The sequence below is a fragment of the Poecilia reticulata genome, linkage group LG13 (assembly GCF_000633615.1).
Source record: "Poecilia reticulata strain Guanapo linkage group LG13, Guppy_female_1.0+MT, whole genome shotgun sequence".
Lineage (NCBI taxonomy): Eukaryota > Metazoa > Chordata > Actinopteri > Cyprinodontiformes > Poeciliidae > Poecilia > Poecilia reticulata.
The window spans coordinates 9,648,616-9,671,775 of NC_024343.1; the positions used below are offsets into that span (position 1 = coordinate 9,648,616).

General features: G+C 38.4%; 1 protein-coding gene across 4 annotated transcripts in view; it reads right to left on the bottom strand.

Moving 5' to 3' along the window:
* The window catches only part of dscamb (Down syndrome cell adhesion molecule b), a 123,349-nt gene that overhangs the window by 13,700 nt on the left and 86,489 nt on the right, over window positions 1-23,160 (bottom strand). For 2 of the 4 annotated variants that reach the window (XM_008425292.2, XM_008425294.2), the window contains exons 9-25: window positions 22,578-22,856; window positions 21,752-21,871; window positions 19,099-19,278; window positions 7,886-8,082; window positions 7,262-7,358; window positions 6,883-7,011; window positions 6,629-6,796; window positions 5,995-6,065; window positions 5,505-5,748; window positions 4,284-4,430; window positions 3,844-3,999; window positions 3,620-3,753; window positions 3,346-3,499; window positions 3,134-3,251; window positions 2,883-3,049; window positions 1,227-1,325; window positions 56-244 (exon numbers count right to left, since the gene is read on the bottom strand). In XM_008425292.2, coding sequence (XP_008423514.1) covers window positions 56-244; window positions 1,227-1,325; window positions 2,883-3,049; window positions 3,134-3,251; window positions 3,346-3,499; window positions 3,620-3,753; window positions 3,844-3,999; window positions 4,284-4,430; window positions 5,505-5,748; window positions 5,995-6,065; window positions 6,629-6,796; window positions 6,883-7,011; window positions 7,262-7,358; window positions 7,886-8,082; window positions 19,099-19,278; window positions 21,752-21,871; window positions 22,578-22,856 — 2,649 coding nt within the window. Of the gene's footprint in view, window positions 1-55; window positions 245-1,226; window positions 1,326-2,882; window positions 3,050-3,133; window positions 3,252-3,345; window positions 3,500-3,613; window positions 3,754-3,843; window positions 4,000-4,283; window positions 4,431-5,504; window positions 5,749-5,994; window positions 6,066-6,628; window positions 6,797-6,882; window positions 7,012-7,261; window positions 7,359-7,885; window positions 8,083-19,098; window positions 19,279-21,751; window positions 21,872-22,577; window positions 22,857-23,160 lie in introns of all 4 variants that reach the window. The other 2 variants (XM_008425293.2, XM_008425290.2) reach the window with 1 other exon arrangement.

Consider the following 23,160-nt stretch of genomic DNA (forward strand, 5'->3'; position numbering starts at 1 on the left):
TGTTTAATTTGAAGCTTAAAAGCTAAGAAAAAACACAGACATCTACACTGTTCACCTTTCCCGTGGGTTTTTGCTTCAATGATCTCGCTGATGCGTCCCGGACCCACGGCGTTCTGCGCCGTCAAGGTGAATTTGTACCATGTGCCACACTTCAGGTTCTCCAGACGATACGACCGCTCACTGGGGCTGATGGGAAAACTGCCCCATTGTTCACTGTTGTCCTCTGAGTACTGCAGGATGTAACCTGGAACAAAGGAAGGGGAGAAAAAGGATGAAAGCTGAAATAAATCAATATTTTATTCAGAATAAATATGATTTTTTATTACTTATTTGAATGTGAAAGAGTCTTATTGAAATCCGGAGGAAACACCGAGGTGCAAACCGCATAATAAAAGTGCTATTTACAGATGGCTGAAGGCTAAAAAAACAGAGGGAAAGTTCAAGTTTTATGGTAAAATTCAAAATCTCAATCAGAAAGAGGTTGTGAGGCGTCTCTTGTTTCTGAAAGAGAACTTCTCTGCTACACATTTCTTTGCTACAATATGTGTTAACCTACTTTATTTCAGGTGAACTGCATTAAATTCCACAAGCAAGTAATATATCTGGCTACCTGTATGATCTTTTAATGTCCTCACATATAGACATTTGTGACCAAGATCTTTGTGGATTAGATCCAAACAGCCATAACTTGATCTCCTATGTTCAGTAGGGATTTGTATAGTAAGTTCTGGTGAGTGTGTTCTGGTGATGGATGAGGTTGTGTGGAGGAAAGCAAAGCAAATGTAACAGAGAAAGCATCTTGAGCAGCTGCTATGGTGACTACAACACAAAAGAAAGGAGCAGTTTGGTTAGGAGCAATGATAAATCACCACAAATAGTCTTGTTGTGATTGCGCTGTAAGATGGAACGCTTTAATCTTCCTCTAAAAAGAACCTAATCTCTTCTCCTGCTTTTTAATCTAGCTTTTAGGACTTAACTGTTGTGCTGTAGCAGCAAATAATGAGACCCGTTCATGGAACAGTGGAGTTAGACCAAAGTGCAAGAGGAAGGGACAAAGGCTATCGCAAAACACAAAACACAGACGGGAGATGATTGTTTTCACGTTTGTATGAGGCTAATTATTAATGGCCGCGTTCGTCACGTTCAGTTGTAACAAACTTTCCATTTTGCTTCAATGGCTGTAGATGATTATGTGTGAGTTTGTTCAACGGTAACAACCACCTCACCTCTGATAGAGCTCCCGCCATTGTCTCCAGGTATCCATGACAACGTGATTGATGTGGTGGTAGTCTTGGTAACCGTGAGACGTGGCTGGTCAGGGGGTACTGTGGATGACAGGTCAGTGTATTGATCATGTTTTGGGTAATTATTGTTGTTTTTTTTTTTTTTACCAGTTTGTGGTTTTGTAATAATATAAAACAATCAACACTCAACAATTATAATATACAGTGATGTTAAAAAGAAAATACATTGAAAGTTCTTTTATCCCGACTGTAGAGATTATAATAATGATTTAGTTCTTTTTTTTAATGACAAGCAGACTTATGAATACAGAAAGCAGAGGGTTTATGGCTGGGATTACTTTCATCAATATTAAATCAACACCAAAACAGCACAAAATGATACAATATCTGCATAATGAGAAGTGTTATTAAATTAATCACAAGCAACCATAAAACCTTTGAGTCAACGACTAACAGAAGTTTTTAACTGCTACCTTTGTAACTTCCTGTAGCAAAACACCAGAAACAATTAAATTAAGTTTAAACTCATGAGTGCCAGTCCTAAACATATTTCTGTTGACATTTCTCCTCATGATGAAAAACTTTGTTGACTTAGATTGTTGTGACCTTTTGTCACCACAAGGAGGCTGCTGGAAAGTGTGATATTTAACCCTTATACCCAGTCGTCATGAAATTTCCTCAGACTCCAGGTGTCTGCTGATGTATATTCCGCAAACACCACGGGTCGTATTGGAAACGCTTTGCTGGCATCTGCAGCCGAAGCGTCATTTGGCTGTGATTTTACAGTATGAAGCTATATTTAAAATACTGATAATAAACCAGAAGGGAAATGAGCCGAAGCTCAACATTAACTTATGGTAATAATAGTTCAATTCAAAAGCCTTTGACTAGCAATAGCATCACCAAAAGATATTCGAGACGGTTTAATTAATATTATGACTGATAATGTTTAAAATTTGCACCATAAATAAATTTATATCGATCACATGGGTAATATTCAAATGAACAATTCAATGTCTGATCGACAGCAAAAACAGAGTTGTAAAAAAGTAAAATTATCCAACAAAAGGTTAAACTGGTATGTTTGAACTCCATATTTTTGACTGCCTGATGACATTGTTTCATTTCAAATGACATATTATGATTAGTTACTCAGTACATGAGTAACTTCTTTTTACAAAATACTTTCTTACCCTAAGTTGAGTAATTTTCTGATGGCTTCTTGAGTACAGCTTTCAGTACTCTGTCCACCTCTGGTTTTGTTCACTCCAGTCTAAGTTTACTCACGTTTTTTTTATTTAAACTTAATTTATTTAGATCTTTGTCTGACTTTATTTTCTTTACGGAAATATTTTTTGCGTTACACGAACATAGCTCTGTTTTCCCCGGTGTTTGCCTGTATTTTCTTAAACTATTTTGATTATAATAAAGGCATCCCATACATTTTTTATTGAATTTCAGATTTTACTTTACAACCAGTTACTGTGCAATATCTGAAAAATATTAATCACATCTGCGATCTTTACATAAGCATTATTAAAAGACATTGTGTAAATACGGTTATTTGTAAAATGGGATCTTTAGATTGTTTTGTAGGTGGAAATGTTGATCTTAATCATTTAATGTTTAATCACTTGCCTTGGACCTGCAGGTTCAGTGTGATCTCATCTGACCCATAGTTGTTACTGGCCACACAGCTGTAGTTCCCAGAGTCCTCTGCTTTCACTGTGCGGATAATGAAGCTCCCGTTCCACTGGACGCTACGGCGACCGTCCACGATAACAGGTGTAGGCGTCCCGTTTGTGCTGGAAATAAACAGCAAAATTCAACACTCTCAGGGATAGCTTAGCCTCTGGCTGTAATGTGACGCGTGAAGGCTCCTGGCTTACTTTCCCTTGAGCCACTTGATGGTGGGAACAGGGTCCCCGACAGCTTTGCAAGGCAAAACAATGTCCTTCATCCAGGGAGTGGTGACTGTGCCATTAAACGTCAGGATCCTAGCTGGAGCTGAGAACAACGCAAGCAAAGAAGGTACTCACGAAAATCCCTCAAATCAAACACAATCCAGTGGAAATCATTCCTTCAGTGGACGATCAAGTACCTTTTTCCAGAGGCTCTACTGTGATCTTCTCGCTGTTGTTGCCATGCCCCGCAGCAGTCACCGCCACCACCCAGACGCTGTACTGGCTGTTTCGAACCAAATTTGGGATCATGTAAAAATATGCATCGGGAGAAGCCTCGAACTCACTCATCACCTGTAAAACCCAAGAGAGGATAAAAGGACAATGTAAAACAAGGCTGCAGCAATATTTATGAAATTTGGAAATGTGGCATCGCTGCCTCTGACAAATCTGGTCGTATATAAATGCTAATACCATGGGATGCAGGTTAGAGCAGAAGACGATGTATTTTCTGATGATGCCGTTAAGTTTAAGTGGAGGCAGCCAGGAGACAAACACAGCCGAGCTGCTGTTGGCCACAGCCTTCACTCCTGCTGGCGGACCAGGAGCTAGGGGGAAAAACACAGACGTTTAATAATCAACTCTCCAACAGTAAACACATTAAGATAGGTTACAGAAAATATTCTTTTTCCCCTCACCATCCTCTTTGGTGCGAACATAAATCTGTTCACTGCGGACTCCGTCTCCAGCGTTAGTGAAGGCTAAGACCTGGATGCTGTAGTTGGTGTACTTCTCCAAACCGTTCAGCTCCAGAGACGGCTGATCGGTCGTCACGTTCCTAATTTCACCCAGTTCTGACACAGACGAGGGGATACGCTAAGGTGTGGATCTGCTGCTGCTTCGGGGAATCAGTAGCAATTAAAATAAAACAGCTTTGACTGATTTTTGTTTTACGTAAGCCGCAGAGCTGGTTTATTCTGAACATATATCGCTGTAAACATCAAGATGAAGCTGGCAGGTAATTTCGCTTGTTATTACTACCTCATCATCTTCCCCAATTACTTTTATGTCCTCAGAAATTAAGCAAACATTGCAACAGACTGGACAGACAGGCAGACAGGAGTGTGAACGTCGGTACCTCCATCAGGCAGGTTGGCCCAGTAGATTACTCTGTAGCCCTGCAGGTTCCCATTGAGAGCTTCTCTGGGCAGAGACATCCAGGACAGTGAAATCACCTCTGGCGATTTGGCCACTGCCAAGACGTTTTCAGGAGGTCGAGACGGCACTGTCAGGGATAAAAGAGGAGAGCTTAGGTCTGATAATGTTTCTGAATGTTTGATCAAGTTCTGAAGAGACAGTTTTGGTCACTGGCTGGAATCTGATTTAAAAAAATAAGTTACATAAATAACTACAAAGGAGTTGATGTTATAAATGTGAATTTTTTTTTTTACAACAGGCATCTAAGACAAGGAGTTGTTAACAATAGTTGGGGGAAAAAAAATCAGATTTAGTCATCTTGGTTCTGAATAATTCATAGATCTTAGTTATTTGATTCAATGGGGACTCATTAAATAAGCCAATATATCCAAACTGCTGCTTGCATTTGATCAGATAAAACAAAATAAAAATAAATAAAAAAATTCACACAGTCAGCTACTCTCTTTCTAACCAACAGTTTACTACCGCATTATAATTCAAAATAATCCCCTTATTGTTGGTAAACTGCAAGTTTCTACACAATTTAAGAGAACATATCTTTTTAGTTTACGGTGTTTTTGTTGCAATTTATTTCAAAAGCTCAGCCTCAATTTATGATTTATATCTCTGATTTGATATATTTGGCATATATTCCTCACTTGGTTTGGATTCGATGCGGCAAACAGGCAGCAATACTTTATGTAAAACTAATAACACTTTGACATGTGAGACAGGAGAGCAGCAGAGACAGAAAACTAAGATTGTGAAAGCTGCGCTTCTGTTCAAAACGTGTCCAGTAGATGGAGTCCTTACACAACAATCTATGCATGTAATAGTCATGAATGAGTTGAGATTTCTTACATTAGGTTTAAAAAAAAACAGTGTCTACAGTGTCTTAGAAACATTTTGATTTTCTCACATTCACATTAAGTTAGTTTTTAGGAGTTTATGTGATAGCTGTATTAGATTTTATTTGTCCTTTTCTTTCCATGGCACCAAAAAAAAGAAAAAAAAAATCAACTTTCTCTTGAGCAATAAACTAAAATCCTAAAGAAATGCATCTTTTAGTGGCCGTGTGGCAAGATGTGAAAATGCTTAAAGAGCATGAATATTTTCCCCAGGAATAATAACATTGTTAGGACCCTCCTCAACCCCAGCTCACCATCCTCCAGGGTCTTGGTTACCACCTGCTGTGAAGACGGTCCTGTTCCAGCTCTGTTTGCAGCCTGGACCACCACACTGTACTGAGTGAACTTCTTCAGGTTGTCCAACACGATGCTCTCTGTGGTGTCTCCTGTCGAATCCACGCCGATGATAGTGAACTGGTGACTCCCACCGGGACTGTACTCCCTGTAGCCCACCTGGTAGCCGCGAATCACACCGTTCTGCAGATGCTTCTGGGGAGGCTGTGGGTGTGGATGGCACGGGGTGAGGAAGCACAGACAGGTGAGCATCACATCTGATCATGTTTTCTTTTTAAATCCCACCTGTTTTCATTGTCAGATAGTTGAAAATATTTTTAATATGCTGACTCTTGCAATAAAAAAAATACTTTGTATGTTCTGTCATGCTCACATAGTGAAAATATCCAAATATAACCATTACGAGCCAAACCCTAGCTGACAAGATGAGACATGAATTTATGAGCACACCTTCCAAGACACTTTGATGCTCTGTGGGGACGTGGGCTCCAGAGTGACATCTTGTGGAGGGCCGTCCGGAGCTGTGAATGACGTACATTATTTACCATTACCACAACTCCACACTGAAAATAGGAAAGACAACAAAAACGCAGTTTCCCCACTAGATGGTGCTCTTGAGCTAAGAATCGCTCCGTTCACAGTCTCACTCTGTGATGAACATTAAAGCTTTCACCACAGATCAGCAAAGATTTTTTTATTTTTTTTTAATTCCAACATCTTTGATTTACCACTTAAATAATGAGACAAAAATGATAATACAAGCTCTTCATAACTTCAGTTCAGTTATTAATTAGACCAAATGCGCCATTGCAGCAAGCTGTAATGCCCAGGAGGAACCATTATAAGCAATTGAGGATAAGTGAACACTTACCGGACTAACTAAAAGCAGTAGTGAATGAGTATTTGTCTCATTTTTATGGAATTATAGGCTCAACAGCTATGCTGTTATTAGTGTAATAAATTACATATTTTGATTATTTTCTTTTTTTGTTTTGCTTGGTTTGTGTAGTTGATTATCTCCGGTTTTCAGAAACGTCAGCGTTGGCAGCCATATACATGTGATATCTAGTCAGCGCTAACTAACCTGCTTCATCAGTGGTGATGGTGAGTTCGTTGCTGGGGTTGCTGTTGCCAATAATATTCTTGGCAACCATGCGTATGTTGTAGGTGGAGGAAGGATGGAGGTCTATAATAGTGGCTTGGTTAAGCTGCGGTGACACATCTTTGGTTACCTGGGCTGATAACCAAGAAGCTGGAAGAAACAAAATGGGAAATTGTGAACATACAGTTAACTTTAGTGCAGTTTTCTTTTTGATCTCCTTTTTTTTCTGTTTGTACCTGATTTGTTCTTGCACTCAATATCATATCCTGTAATAGGACTGTTGCCATCAAACCCCATGGTCCAGCGGAGAGCTATGGTTCGATCTTTCACCTCCCGGATCTCCACCTCTGGAGGATCAGGAGGTTCTGAGGAAATTTAAACACAGCAGTACGCTTAGAGAGAAACAGAAAGCAGATATCTGCAAGCAGACAGGCACAGAAGAAAGACAAATCTAATGAATTTAATCCATTATATTACCAGTGAGATCACATAAATTCCACTATGTACGATTTAAACTTTAATAAGAAATGATAAAAGAAATCCTTTCTACTTTAAGGTTTTATTCTACATCTCCTAAAGATGACCTTCATGAGCTTAAAGGAGTCAAAATCTTACCTTGCACTGTCAGCTGTATGATGCCTCTGTCCTCGCCGAAGGAGTTGATGGCATGACAGGAGAAGAACCCTGAGTCCTCACGAACAGTTGGCATGATCTACAGAAATATGCAGCACACTCAGCTGGACTTTCAAAAAGGTACAGTTCAACTACCACTTCCAAATATAAACTATTCTAGTCACTGAATCGGGTGTGATTTTTCCCCTGCACTTTTGTCCTGGAATGAAGTAAAAATCCTCATTTCAAAGCTTAAAAGGAGAATTAAAACTAATATTTTCTAAACAAATATGTGTTGAACTGAAAAAAACAATTACACATTGCACTCACACCCGATTACAGGTTTCTATCTTTTCACATTTTGTCCCCTTAATTAAAGAAATTATCATTTGAAGACTTTTTTTTTTTGCATCTACAAGTCTTAGTCTAACATTAAAATTTGCTGAAAGATTTAAAACTTTTGAGTGTGACAAAAAAAAAAAGCAACATGAGATGAACTCTGTGGGAGGTCAAATACTTTTTCACAGTGCAGAGGTTTTTTTTTTCCCCAACTCTTCTTCTTTTCCTCTGAGAGCGACGTCACTCCCCTCACATTCAGTTAGATTCACAGTCACACTGGTTGCTCACCACCAGTGTGGAGATGACTTCGTCAGCCACCTCTTTGACAGTAACCACATATCGGCTGGTCTCGGGGTTGATGATTCGCTCCTCTTTCTCCCAGCGCACCATGATGGGTTTCTCCCCGTGAGCGATGCAGCTCATCTTCTTCTCTTCGCCTTGTGTGGCCAGAGTGGTGTTCGGGTAGGAGGTGATCATGGCTGGTACTGGGGAGCAGAAGGTGATGAGATAAAATTAGAAAGAAGCGGCGAATCACATAACTGACTAACTACTCAAAATAAATAGATTAAAAAAAAGAGATAAATCTGTATGAAACGCTTAACATTTACATCTTGCTTAGTGCAGGAAAAAACAAACAAACATGGCTTCACTTTTTCTGAGATAATCGTGACAACCATTAAAACACTCCAGGGACTGTCATGAAGTCATGTTTGAGTCTGCCTGTCTCCCCCAATGCTGAGAGATTGAAAAGGAGCCCTTAAGGTGAACCTGCGACTGCTTTGATAACGACAGCAAACGATAACACGCTGCTTTTCTGAAGATGAGGCAGAGGGATGGGGAAAAAAGATTCGTCTCCTGTGTGAACTCCCATCAGTCTGAGAGTGGAGCCAGTCTGGCTCTACGCCGTAACCACACACCGAGCTCATTAGCAGCAGATCCAGTCAGCGTGTGAGCGTGTGTGTGCGCGTGTGTGTGCATGTGTGTCGATCAGTGACATGATTCTATGCTGTGAACGTTTCACCTTCCTTCAGTTTGAAATCACTAAACACTGAAACACATGCATACTTCTTATTTCATCTTTTTCTTTTCTTTTTGAAGCTGACTTCTGATCATAACACTGAGACTGTTGGATGATGCTTTCAGTTTTGTTAAATATTAAATTACTGAATTGGATTTGTGTTTTATGTCCTTGTGGAGATTGATGAACATAAAAGATTTACTTTCTTCATCTTGCCATATCTTCTCTTGTCAAATCATAGCTAAAAAATGTGATCACTCAGACGTCCATCTGTTCACAAAGAATATGTAAAACAATATAGCATTCAAAACATTTGATCCATTAAGATACTTTCTCTTTTTTTTCATTATGACAAGTTTGACTTACAGCAGCACATGCATTAGTAATATGTCTGTCACTGGTCGTAATTTACTTTGAATATCACAACTATTTTTAAGATCCAGCTCCTTGCAGTGAATCATTAAGAGGAAAGATTCGATTCTTGCTTGCATTTCTGCACCAGTTCGCTTTAGAACATTTTGCTCCGCTAATCTGTAAGTGTTTGCTGCATCTCTTCCAGCTTTGCACATATAAACTATTTCATTTATTTATTTTTTACAAATTCTGCATTACAGAGAAGCTCAAGCTTGGACGAGGAGCATCTACCAACAGCAATATCCAAGTACTTTGACTAGGTCATTCTGACATACAGTAATTATCCTTTATCTGACTGTGTGTTTAGGATAGTTTTCCTGTTGGAAGACGAATCTCCATCTCAGTCTCAAGTCTTCTGCCACCACAACACAGCTTTTCTTCCAGCATTATCTTGTAATGAGCTCCATCTGTCTTCCATCTAAGTGGAATCAGTTTTCCTGTCTCTGCTGAAGAAAATGATCCCCGGAGCATGATACTGCCACCACTATGTTTTATGTTGTGAAGGGTGTTTTCAGAGTGATGTGCAGGTTTGTCTTTGTTTTGTTTTTTAGCCACACAACATTTTGCATTGTGTCAGATTGTCCTGTTTTTGACCGGACCACCTTGCTCCCCCCACGGTTGCTGCGTCTCTCACATGCTTAATGCTAAGCTCCTTACAAATCTTCTTCCTTGTCTTAAATAAAGCTCAGATTAGTTGAGCGCATGACTAATAAGTTGCCCAGTCAAAATATTCTCCCACCTGAGCTGTGGATCTCTGCAGTTCCTCCAGAGTTACCATATTAATCTGTTTCTCAGACAATAAGCCTATCTCTCCTGCAAACTTCTCCACAACATTATTCTTCACTTCTCTGGTGTTTTCCTTTGTCTTCATAATTTCCCTGCTTGCTAATGAAGCCTTCACAGAGCAGCTGGATTTGTCCTTTATTGAATACATTACACACAGGCGGAGTTCCTTCACACTGTCGAAGACACATGCTGTACAGGAGTTTCATGGAACAGTTGCACGTCGTTGGTTACGACACAAACAATATTTTTTTGTTTTTGTTTTTGTGACGTGCAAAAGCTTCTGCACAGAAAATGTATGAAACTCATTTGGTGTTTGTGCTAAGAGAAGTAATTCGGTTTTTCAAGACTGAGATTTTCCCCCCCAAAAAAGAACATCTCAGTTATTGAGAATTTGCAGGATGTTTTTTTGTTTTCAGATCAAGCTCAATGCAATTAAAAAAAAAAAATCCTGAAATATTTGTAAGAAAATTTAGGTGAAATTACCTACAATACTGCTAAGATTTGATCAATTTGATTTAGGGTCTTCTTAGCTTAGGAAAACTGTGTATTCCTTTGCCAAGTTACACGTAATGAAAAATCATGGCTCATCAAAAATAAAAAATATAAAGGCTCCAGCCAAACCCATTGTTCACCTTTAAAAGACAGCCTGACACATGATTGGTATAACTTGTTATTATTATGATCATTTAATGTTTATGGTATCTGGGGAGCCAGCATAATGTAGGGAACACCGTGTCACTGAACAGAGCAGTAATGTCAGCTACATGTGGCAGATCCTTGTGCAGCACTGGTTAGAGGTCTTTGCTTCCTAGAAAAGATGCAGTTTGTGTGTCTGAGTCAGTGTAAATGTCTGTACACTCCTGAATAACATATCAGCGAGCAGGAGTGTTTCACTATGTGTGCATATGCACGAGCAAGTGTGTGTGTGTGTGTGTGTGTGTGTGTGTGTGTGTGTGTGTGTGTGTGTGTGTGAGCGGCTGTGTCTGGGGGAGCTAAGTGGGCGAGCAAAGGGAGCAGAAAAGACTTGTGCTCATGACACATCTCAGCCTCGGTACACGATGGAGAAGAGGGAGAGAGCATGTACCCCTGCAGCGTTAACTATGATCCCTCACTCACTCCCTCTATCTCCCTCCTTAGGCTCCCACCAGGACAGCCATGATTTAATGATGAGAGAGACCACTTTGATTATTCGTACACAGCAGACTAGTCCGCTGGCCGTGTCGTTGTCTCTCACAAGCACAAACACAGACATGCACGCACCGAGACAAGCAGATATGTTCGCATTCAGAAACACACAGTGACAAACAAAGACTTCCTGGGCTGCTCTGTGCTGTGCATCTGTATGCAATGATAAAGAAAGAATGCATGCAAATAAAAAAAATGAATAAATAAAAATAAACAGAAGTAGAGACATGCTCACACTGTCGAAGACGCATGCTGTACAGGAGTTTCATGGATCAAACTGCATTTATTTTGACTCTATACATGAGCTGCAGTGAAGTGTTAGTAAGGTTAGACACTTTCAAAAAATTATTTAAAAAAATGTATTCTGAATTTGTTTGCCTTCATTTGGCCAAATAAATGCTGCAGATTATTTTAGTGATGCTACAGTAAACACAGTTTCAAAAGACCTCTAATATTTTAAAGATTGTATTTTATCACACAATTACAAACAAAAAAGATACTAGGTTAGTTCTTTAATTCACATATATTAAGGTTTGTGATGTTTGGACTGAAGCTGGGTAGCTTCAGCTAATCACTGACTCCATTTGGCAGTTTGTTGTGTTAAGAAGGAGGCAGAAGGAGCCTCATTGTTTTTCTCCAGCAGCCATTTTGGACTTGGCAACAGCCTGATAAGACTTCACTGAACCACTTTCACCGGAGGAAATGAGGAATGATTGAGTGGTGAAAATTATGCTGTACAATAATGTTAATCTTAGTAGATTTTCTTAATGACTGTAGTTCACACAAAATAAGAAAGTTGGATGACTTAAGCTAGCATTAGCATTTTACCAGACTAGCAAAAGCTAGTGCTAGTTTTTTTTCCTCCACAAAAATAATTGTATTATCTAAATTCAACTCTAATTAGACACTGTAAAGTGTTGGTTTTTCTTTTTAAACTGTTCATTTTAATGGAGAAATTAGCTTTATATGGGTTTTCCAATAGTAATGGTTACATTGTCCCAGCATACATTGCTCCCAAAAAAGACCTACTTTTTGGGGGCTGTAAGTGTGCAAAATCAGGTTGAAAACACAGCATCTGAAGATTGACAGTCACTGATTGGCAAAGGGGTGAAGTCGCTGGTTGCATCATAAGAGCAACTCTACAACAATCCAACCCACCATTTGTAAAAACTCAACAGAGAATTAATGTATTTGGAGATTTAAGGACAATGTCAGACTGAACAGTATGTTAACATACCATGTCCCCCATTGTTGTTTTGCAGTGGTTTTTTTTGTTTGTTTTTTTTATATTATGTTGCACAACTTTTCATTCCCTGGAATGACCTAACTATACGATGACCCCACCCACTAGAGCTGTCACTCATTTGTACTGGAAAACCCTGATGGGTGTAGAGATACTTCTAAGTCGGCTCAAGCGGTGCTGCTAGCTACTAATGGAAAAGGGCCATTTGGCAGCTTTAATGTTGCCTTTAGGGGTTCTTGGCAATGTCCATAAACCATTGGTTGTGTTTAATCAATTAAAGGTCTAGTTCTGTTATTCAAAATTGGGATGTTCTTCACTCTTTAATTTGAGAAAAAACATGGGACTGAAGAGCTAAAGTTATCGGCTATACTGCCAACACTTTGGTTCTTTCTATAAATTTCTACTTTTTTTTTTTCCTTGAATCTTCTTTGAAATTCTATATTCAATAATTTCATGTAGCATTTCAAATGGTGAAGCCACCATTTTTTAATTTCCAAACATGTTTTTGTCTCACTTTTTATTTGTATTTGTTTTATTTTTCCAATCTTTGTCCTCCATCCTTCATGTATGTCAGTGAGAAAATAGATCTAGTTTTATTAATAGGATTTTGAAGCCATGTCTTGTTTTATACTAATTTAGATCAGCTCTCTTTGAATGATTAAATTAATGTAACATGCCAAACACAGCATCTACTCAATTGGTAAAACTTCCAGGGTTGAAGCAGAGCAGGTTCATTTCTCAACGACTAGTCGGTGCTACACCAACGGGTCACCATTCCAACAATGAGGAAAAACCTCATTGTTGGAATTAGTCTTGAGACATACAAGTGTAGCTTAGAGTTTGCAGTTAATCTAACAAATATGTTTTTGGACTCTCAAAGAAGAATAGTGTCCTTGAAGAAAAACAACTTCATTGAGGCGGAAAACATGCGAGCACCGCACAATGTTGACTAGATTTGATCACAATGGATGGACAGATGCCTGCACACGAAGAAGTTATTGATAACAGTAAAATGCAACAGTTGGTCTCTACTTTGTATGATAAACTCAGACCAACAATTTGGAAGCACATGTTGCACACACACACAAGCACACACATCCTACGCACAACATCCACCCACACAAACAATCACACAGATCCGCTGAACATGTTTGCCTTTGTTTCCACACGCTACCTTTCCAGGCTAGAAGCAGAAAAAGAACAAAATCAAAGAGTTGTGCTGCTTTCATGTTTATATTTACACGTGAGGTGCTTGTATGTTAGTGTGGGTTTTTGTTTTGTGTGTCAGACTTGGGACTGCCTATGTTTAAACCTCATTTCTTATTCCGATCCAGCCCCGCCCTCTCCCTCGATCCCCACACCATCATTGCCTTACTCACTGCCCCCGCCGAGAAAGCTGTTGATTTATTTTGCATAGCAACTATGAATTTTAAGTGAGTCCTATAACTGTGGTTTCCTCTGCCCCTTCTCTAATGTTATTGCTCCTTAATGGGAACTTATTTCCCCATCCAAATCTTAGACCTCGACAACGTGAGTTAGCATCAGTGAAGACATTTTTGCTCATTTGAGCCATTTTAAAAATAGCACCAATGAAAGTTTTCGGTGTTTTGCTGCCTACACTACAGTGTGACTATATTAATTTATCAGTGCAATAAGAGACATTTCAGTCTCTCTTTGACCTTGTATCAATATGCTTGTGCAAGTGTGGATGAATCAAATATAACACGTTATCTGATCTTTACTGATCTTAGTTGTGCTCCAGTGCCTCACGCTAAGGTGAGGCTTTTTCATCTTCTCATCTAATCTCCCTGCATCTACCAGGCAGCACTCACTTTGCCCCAGGCTAAATGTATTCTTTTTCATGGTTTGTAATTGCTCCGTTGATGTGTATTTCTTAAAATGTAGCAGTAATACAGGGCTCTGATAATAAAAAAGCAAGATGGGAAGAGAAAGGCGTGTGAGTAGGAAGACAAGGAAAAAAAAGGGAAAGCAGAGGAGGTAAAAATGAGAGGGAGGTGCAGAGAGATATGGAGGGATCAGGCCGGAACAGAAATTGGGGATGAGTTTGGGTGTTCATCTCCTTTGACCGCACAGTCACCTCACAGTGTGAGACATTGCAATTTTTTATGTAGCACAACAGAAGAATGACGCTTGAAACATTTATTTAACACCAAAAAACCTCAATTGTCCGCAAAACCATCAATTTTACAACATAATTAATTCTATAGATCTCTGAAGCAAGTCAATGTTTCACTTCGGATTTTGTTTTCACAATTGGCTGTTATAGTAGTTTGATCAGTTTTACACATGGTTTCTTCCACTTTTTGTCTTCCAATAAAAATGGATTCAACAGCTAAATTAGATGTAAAAACGTTAATAAAAATTACACAAACCTCTTCACCTTCCTGTAAGTATGAGAAAAATAAGGCAATAGTCACAAATTAGAAAGTGTTTCACTGGCCTAAAGAAACTATGCAGTCATTTTTCATAAACCAGACAAAGAAATGACTTTGTATTCTTGTGTTTTTATGATGCAAAGCACTTTGTTGCTGAAACATCATGTACAAATAAACGTGTGGCTGATTGACTGTAGTACACTGGAAAAATGGTTGGAATTGATAACTATAACAATAATTTCTGTTTCTCAAACTGTCTTTTTTTTCCACTTCACACATTCGGTTGTGAAAGTATGAAGGACATAATTTTCACTAATTTACCAATGCTGAACTTGACTCCTCACAGACCTCGTGGCAGAAAATGTTTAATTATTTTTGGAAAAAAATCACATTGATGTTTTTTTTCTTAATTATTCCAACAGATAATTGTAGTAATACTTACAATAAAGAATCAAGTATATGACCTTAAACAACTTCAGTTAGCAATGAATATCTATATCAGATTACAGTTTAAAGAAGGACATTTACAGCAAAGTACTTACTCACTTTGAAAAATGCTGCAATTATTCAAAATGTGCTAATTCAGCAATCCAAAATTTTCTTTTAGATATGAATATCACCCTTAAACAGAAACTTTAAAACTGCTGTTTTACCTTTTGAATATTTCTGTACCAGATGGCAGTGTACAAACAGAGAAAGACAGAGTGCAAATAAAGCAGAGAAACATGCAGACTACTTTTCCCTTGAGCCCCATGGCAGCTTCTAATTGAGGTATTGACTGATTTAAATGAGGCAGAAATGCACTCAAGAGTTCAGTCGTCTCATGCTGGCATTCACAACTGCACACACTGCATGGGGCCAGAATGCACAGATTGCACCATGCATGGATACACCAATATCCTCAATAATAATAAAAAAACACCCTCAGTAAGTATAAAGACTAAAATATGTCCATGCAAGTAATGTTTATTTAAAAGTGAAAACAGAAAAAAACCTTGAGCTGTAGACATGATAGTATCAGCAGGAATACATCTTGTATTAAATAGCACCATGGGCTGTTTAGCGCTGTTGTTTATGTTACATATTCATATGTTGTTTTGTCCCTGCAATTTCACAGCTATTTGTTCTTTCCTCTCTTTCTGCAGGAGTAGAAGCAGACTTCTATGCTTTCTCACCTTCTCTTTATCCTTCTCTCTCTCTCTTCTATTCTTATTTCCCCTCTTTATCTTTTCAGTTTTGGCCATCTCTGCAAATTGCACTTGAAATAAACACACATATATAAAAAAGTGGAAAGAAATTAATCCTCATGGTTGTTCCACCAAATATTAATTTCTGATCTTTTCCTGAGTTAAAACATTAGTATTGTTGTTTCTAAATGAATACAAACTTTTTTTCTTTGCATTATTTGAAAGCATCCTTTTTTTTCTTTTTGCTATTTTGGCCATTCCTCATTTTCTGCAAATACATTTTTGCATTTTTGTTTGGAATTTCGGAGACATGTTGTCAGTAGTTCATAGAATAAAAGAACAATGTTCATTTTACTCAAACATTTATCTATAAAGAGTAAACTCAGAGAAACTGATCATTTTAAGTGATCTCTTAATTTCTTCCAGAGCTGAATAGGTCTGTGTTGTAATGCTCCAGTTGTAAAAGTAAATGTGTCGGGTTTCTCCCTGGCACTCTATTCTGAGTGCTACACTGTTGGATAGGACACACATGAAAAATAAAAAATAAAAAAAAGAGTACAGTAATGGTCTCCACTTTTCAAACCGCTCATGTGAGTAAGTACTCCTTTATTGAAAGCGTCTTGAATACTTAAGTACATTTTGGGAATTGAAATGTGAAATGTGATCTGCTGATGAGTGAAAAGAGTGTGGCTGAGCCAGCATGTAATGACTACAGACACCAATAACAGCAGCGTTAGAAACATGGAGTATTATCTCAGGGTAGCAAGAAAATAGGGCTGAATCTGAGCTAAACCAACTCATAAAAAACATAATATTGCAAAAAATATATATATGATTCAGGTCTAAATGTGGGGCACAAATTGCAACATTTGATGAAATTTGATAATGTACTTTTATGTGTGATTAAAGGACAATTTTAGCTTTGCGTCTGTAAACATAGTAAATGTGACGTCGCATCACCACCATATGAGCAAGCAACAGAATTTAATAAAATAGGAAGACAAAAGTTTATTAAAAAAAGATTTGTTTAAATCGAATGGTTTTTAAAAGGAACCATAAAGAGTCTAAATAAATGCAGTCAATGTTACTGTAATTGTACAATATGCAGCTTAACTTATCCAAAAACACCAAAAACAGCATAATAATTGAAGCAAGCAGCTGCAGCAAATTGCACTTAAATCTTGTTTAATGTTTAATGATGCATAGATCACGTAAACAACACTAAGATCAGAGAAGTTTTAGCTTCAAGCAGTTTTTCTACTTAATCATATTGTATCTAATATTTAAAATTTTAGTCAAAAACCTTTTATTTCAATGCTTATTTTTATTTATTAAATCTTACTTAATGCTGAGAATATGTGAGCATATATATTCTGAGGCCTTGTTGTAAGAAAAAGTTATTTGAGTTTACCATAAAAATGTAACTGAAGATCCCTGCTAAAGCTTTTGTTCAGAGATTACAACACTGTTGGAATACAAAAAAAAAAAAACTGGGAGCACTTTATGTTGCCCCTCATAACAAATAAACCTACACAAACGCAGAGATAGACACATTTTCTCAGCAGAGATACCGTTTCATGGCTCTGGAGCAGAGTGAGAAAAACATGCCGTCCTATCCGTCCTCCTTACATGTGTGTAAACTACATGTGCATACACCAGCAGGAGGCAAACAACACCAGTATCAATAAACTCATGAAAAAACTGATGTGCTTTTCTGCTACTGACAGAAAAGCACATCAGGTTGGTCTATAAAAACCAACCATGTGCCAAGAATATCAGGGCTATGTGACATTACAGCTGCTTTTTGTAATCCCAGTGTTAAACATATAAAGTATACTCATTTAATAAGCTTGAATTTTCAGTTGCAGGTCTTTATGACCTTCCATCCATTTTGTGTGTATAATTTAAGCTCAGTATGCAGCTACAAGTCGAGTCCACAGCAGCTTCTACCAGGATTTTCTTTCTCTGTGTGTGGTAGAACGTAGATAAGTGAGGTTAGCACAGCCATAGGTCAGCTTGCTGCATAGCAACTGGATGCCACAGTCAGAAAACTGACCTATGAAAACACAGTGTGTTTGTTTCTGAGTGGGCTTCTGCAGTGCTGACAGCTTCCCAGCCTTGAACGCTGGGAGACATAATCACAGTGACACATAAGCATCTACGGCATGTCAACGGATATCGCTGATATAAAAACGCAGATTTACCCACGAGGAAAGTTCCAAACACATTCCCTTCTTTCAGAGTGGCCATGCACCGGGTCAGATCGAAACCCCCTTTTTCAAACAGATAAAATCTCCTCTATTGTGGTGATGATTAGTAAAACGTACACGTTTCCATACATCAGAGGGACGAGGGGAGAAGGAGACAGAGAGGAAGATAAAACAGAGGCAGGACTGCCCATCAGCAGGGAGGCTCATACTCCAGTTTGATGACTGTAAGTGAAATAAGCTCTCCTCACATCTAAGCGCCATGAAAATGTGGAGCCACTCCTGGCGCTGCAGGGAGGACTGGGGGGGACACACTGATGCTTAGCAGAGTCTGTGATTTTTACCACATAAACTACTGAAGAAAGAATTGCTGCGCTTGTCGTTGTTAAACTGACAATTTTTCAAAACCCTGAATTTGAGTCTTAGATTTTTTTTTCTTTTTCTACTAATATGCTTAAAAGTGATGATCACTATCAAGTTTATTTTCACTACATTCCATCAGAATCCCATTAATTCTGAGCATTTAAAATATTTGTCTTAACCTTTGTACTCATTGATAACAATTGCAAAACACACAAACGCCTCAGATTTGACCTTTAATCAACATAAAGCTCGTTATTCCTTCAAAGTGTCCAAACAATCCTAAAATTAGGCTAAAAAAAAAATAGGGCTTTGGGCACTCTTTTCGTCTCCCACCATGGTGTTCTGGTGCCGAAGCTGGTTCTGAATTAAAATCATTTCTTTATTATGAAAGGAAAAAGAGAGGCTGTAAAACCCCTTTCTTCACGATCCTGAGTAAAAGATGAACTTCAATCAGTTAAACTACTATTTTGAATCTTAATTCCCAAGTCTACCCCTTACAGTCCAAAGTAGTGGAGCAGAATTAGTTTGTCCATCCTTGTTGTTATCCAATGATCTATGAACTCCAACACAGTTTAACAAGGCTTACTCAAACTATGTCACATAATCTAATTTTGACAAATTGAGGTGTGATGATTATCGCAGGTTTCATGAAACAAACAAACACAGAGAAACCCCAGCTCGGCATTAAACACCAGTTCTTACTTTTGACGGTGAGGTACATGGACTTGCTGACATCAGCCCCGACATCGTTGCTGACCTTACACAGGTAGAAGCCGCTGTCGTCCTCCAGAACGTGTTTGATAAGCAGCGAGCCGTTGCTCAGCAGCTGGATTCGAGAGCCGCTGTTCAGAAGGATGGGCTGAAACTGGGGGACGCCGGCACCTGATGCAAGAAGATTAGGCAAAAAAAAAAAAAGACATGTTTTTTTTTTAGAAAAAGCAGATTTGTGTAGCTCATACCGTACATAGAACATGTCTTACAGATGTCATGTTACATTTAAAAGTTTTACATCATCAGACAAACTAAAATAAGAAGGCCATTTTCAAATAATGATTCAAATTATTAGGGGAATCCAAACCACATAATAACTGGTTGTGCCGTGTTTGGTAGCAACAGCTGCAATCAAGCGATTGCAAAAACTACCGATGTGTCTTCTGTGTGGAGGGATTTCTGGCCCAAAGAAAAGTGGCTGTAATTCAGCAACATCAATGATTTTCTGAGCAGGAACACACAATCTAAGGTCACATATTCTCTTCAGACGTTGACTAGGCCACCCCAAAACCTCCATTTTCCAGAGGTTGAATTCCTGTTCAATTGCTTTGATCACTGTCATAACCTGAATGCATCTGAGCTGAAGTTCATGAAGTGATGCCTTCAGGTTCTCTCTTATGATATTCTTCCAAAATATCATATCAAAATCCACTTTTTTTAGCCAACAAAAAACATTTGTCGTGTACTTGGAGTCTCCAGGAGTGCGGAAATGTTGAATTTAGTCTCTTCTGCTGCTGCATAGATGTATTTATATTCTGATTGGGTAAAATTGTTCAATCAGTTCAGTGTTTTCTATTTACATCACAGTATTTGCTGCAAGACTTACAAATGTGATCAAGGACTTTCGCTTACCAGTTTTGCAAATCTGCCATTTTTATGTCTTACAATGACTTCCTGGTCTAAGTCCAAAACGGCCAAAGTCAAAATGTTGTTGGCTGCATTACCACACAATTTCTCACACTCACAACATCAGAACCTCTTCAAAGTGCCTGGTTAAATATTTTTTTTCTTGGAAATGTAGCCACATCAAGGAGGAAAGTCCTCTTTGTTTGAGAGAAGCACTTCAGCGATAAGTGCTTCAGCAACTTCCGCCGGTATTAAGACGGAGTTGCTCAAAATCTTTATCCGACTGAGGGGTCAGTTCTTTCTGTCTATGGAAACAATGGACACAACAAAGCGGTAAGCAGCAAGTAACACTGAAATGACAACAAACTTTCTTTCAGACATGAATTCCTTGTGTGTGGATATTTTGTCCTGGCCATCGTTTTCATAGCATCGTGCCTTCTGCTTATGTAAGCACTGTGAGTTCGCTTTCAGCTCCTTGAAGACAAAACCGCACCGCCTGTTTTCAATAGTATTATTACATAAATACCTTGGTATTGTTGCTCCAAATTCATTTAGTGATGTTCTTAACGCTGGCGTTAGATAACTCACTAAATATGTTGAGATCTTGCCGTCAAGACATATTTATTCATATTGTGGTAAAATGGTCTGGCTTGAACATGTACGACTGGATGGACAAGTCTTCTGTTGTTGTTGTCTTTTAATCAATTTGGGGATAAAACTTTGTGTGCTGCTAAATAATCATATTTTTGCTGTCAAATTTTAAAAAATGGCTAAATAAGGTTAAATGTTACGCTCTATTCAACGTCTTCCATTTATTTCTTGATCCTACTGTGTGATTATTGAAAGTTAACCAACATTATTGTTAATTACGTTTAATTCAGAACATAAGATAAGTACATATTCACATAAGGGCAGGCTAGTTTAGATGGATTATTTCCCCAAAATGTATCTATTTGACAAAGGCTTTGCTTATTTACTCAGGATAATTTTCTCTCCTTTGAAGATCTAAAGCATTTTAGAAGAAATATGGAATAAATTTATAAGGGAAAAAGATTTCTCACAGTCCTGTATTTGCATTGCTGCTATGTTCATCTGCCCATATAGGAATACAAACCAAGTTACAACTTTCATTTTGGTGTACAATGTATAATGAAAATATATGTTAAGTTGGGTGTTTGCTAATATCTTATTGAACTATTGAATCTTCAGAAAATATGATAGACATTCCAAAGAACACAACTAAAGCAAAAAATTAAAAAATTAAAAATTAACATTGTAATAATTTCCTACAGATCTTATTTTAAATACTACAAATTATTGTACTAATAACTCAAGTCAGTCAGCTCCATCTGTTCACTGTGATCCAGAGTTAGCAAGACCCAACGCCTGCCTCTCATGAATTCACAGACAGACCCCATCAAAGACAGAAAAACACATCTGATTCTTTTATTCCTTTGATCATTGAAGCTGGCCGGCACACACTCACACACACACACGCACACACACACTTATTCAAAGTCACTCTGCTCTGTTGTTGTCCTTCTTTCATCCCAGGTTATATGAATGATGAAGCAAACATCTGGGCCCCCTCTTCATCTGCACTGCTCAAGTGGCTGAACGCACCTGCTGCCCTGCTGTTTCCCACTCCATCTGTTCAGTCAGCCTGCGCCTCTCCCTGATTTTCTCTTGATTAAGGTGGAGACTCTGCGAACCCTCAAATCATCTGTGCTTAATGTACCTTTGGAGTGTTCCCAAACAATAGTGGGTGGTGGATAGCCTTCAGCAGAGCAGTTAAGGGTCACAGTTTTCCCGTAGATCCCGTCTTGGTTCTCAGGCTGAACCACAAACTGAGGTGGCACTACGCGCAGACACAAACACAAACGGAGAGCAGTTTATTATTATGCACCACACATTTGATGTCTTTAACACAGGGACAGTGTATTTTTTAAATATTTGTTCCAAAAAGAGACTTTCACTGGGGAAACCAAAGAAATGCACAGATACATGCTACTTTTGTTTGCACAGATTTGATCAATGACTGGTCAGAAACTCAAACTTATAATATTTTTTGTTTTTTTAGAATTACAGAAGTATCTAAAAATTAAGTCAAAGAGAAGAAGAAACATGTTTGAAAGAGAACTACTTTCTTTGAAAATGTATGGCAAGTTGGGTGCTTGCTAGTATATTATTGAACTTGAAATTCATAGAAAATATGATAGACATCCAATAACTTTTGCATGTTTGGAGTTTAGTCAGGAAAAGCGAGAAAGACTTAGTAAACAATAGGAATGTTTTGTGGTAGAAAACAACTCTTTTAAATACTTTTGAGCTTTAAACCTACTAAGAAAGCAATGTGACACAACTTACACTTCTAATATAAAATAACTACCACTCTTAGGAAAAAACATTTTTTTAATCGTCTACAATTGACAGCAGAATGTTAACTCTACAAAAACTGGAGGTCAGTAATGGACTACACAAGTCTCATTGGTGAATCTCTAGTGAAAGCCTGCAGGCATGCAGCTGAGGGTCACATCAAGGGTAAAGTTAGTTTGCTTTCTTACCTCGAACAATAAGCTGACTCTGATGCTCCACGACGGCGGCCTCATTTCGGGCGATGCAGGTGTAGTTGCCGTTGTGGTCGGGGGTCAGGTCGTTTATTCGCAGTGAGCTGGTGAAGTCGATGTTGTCGACCGTCACACCCAAGCTGGCGGGGATCGGCCGTCCGTCTTTCTGCCAGGTGATATCCAACGGCCGGTCGCCCGACATGACCACGCAAGGTATGAACACGCGCTGACCGATGGTGAAGCGCTGGAACTCAAAGGGCTGGATGTATGGAGGGACTGCAGACAAGAGGAAAATGAAAACACCAGATGTGTTGGACACTTTTTTCGATAATTTCACTACAGATTTTCTAAAATCCATCACAATGGTGCGTCTTTTTTATAAAGAAACTGTTGATCTATGTTTTTTTTTTAATATAATTTCTCCCCATTAAGCTTTAAAGATTAAAAAACTCAAGTGGTTTATACATACGTTTTGTTTGTTCATTCATCATGCAGTAATTGAGTCTAACGTAGATGTAAAACATAATGGTCTCATTCCAGTGCGTATACTGGAACGAGTCTTGTAAAGTAGAGGCTGATT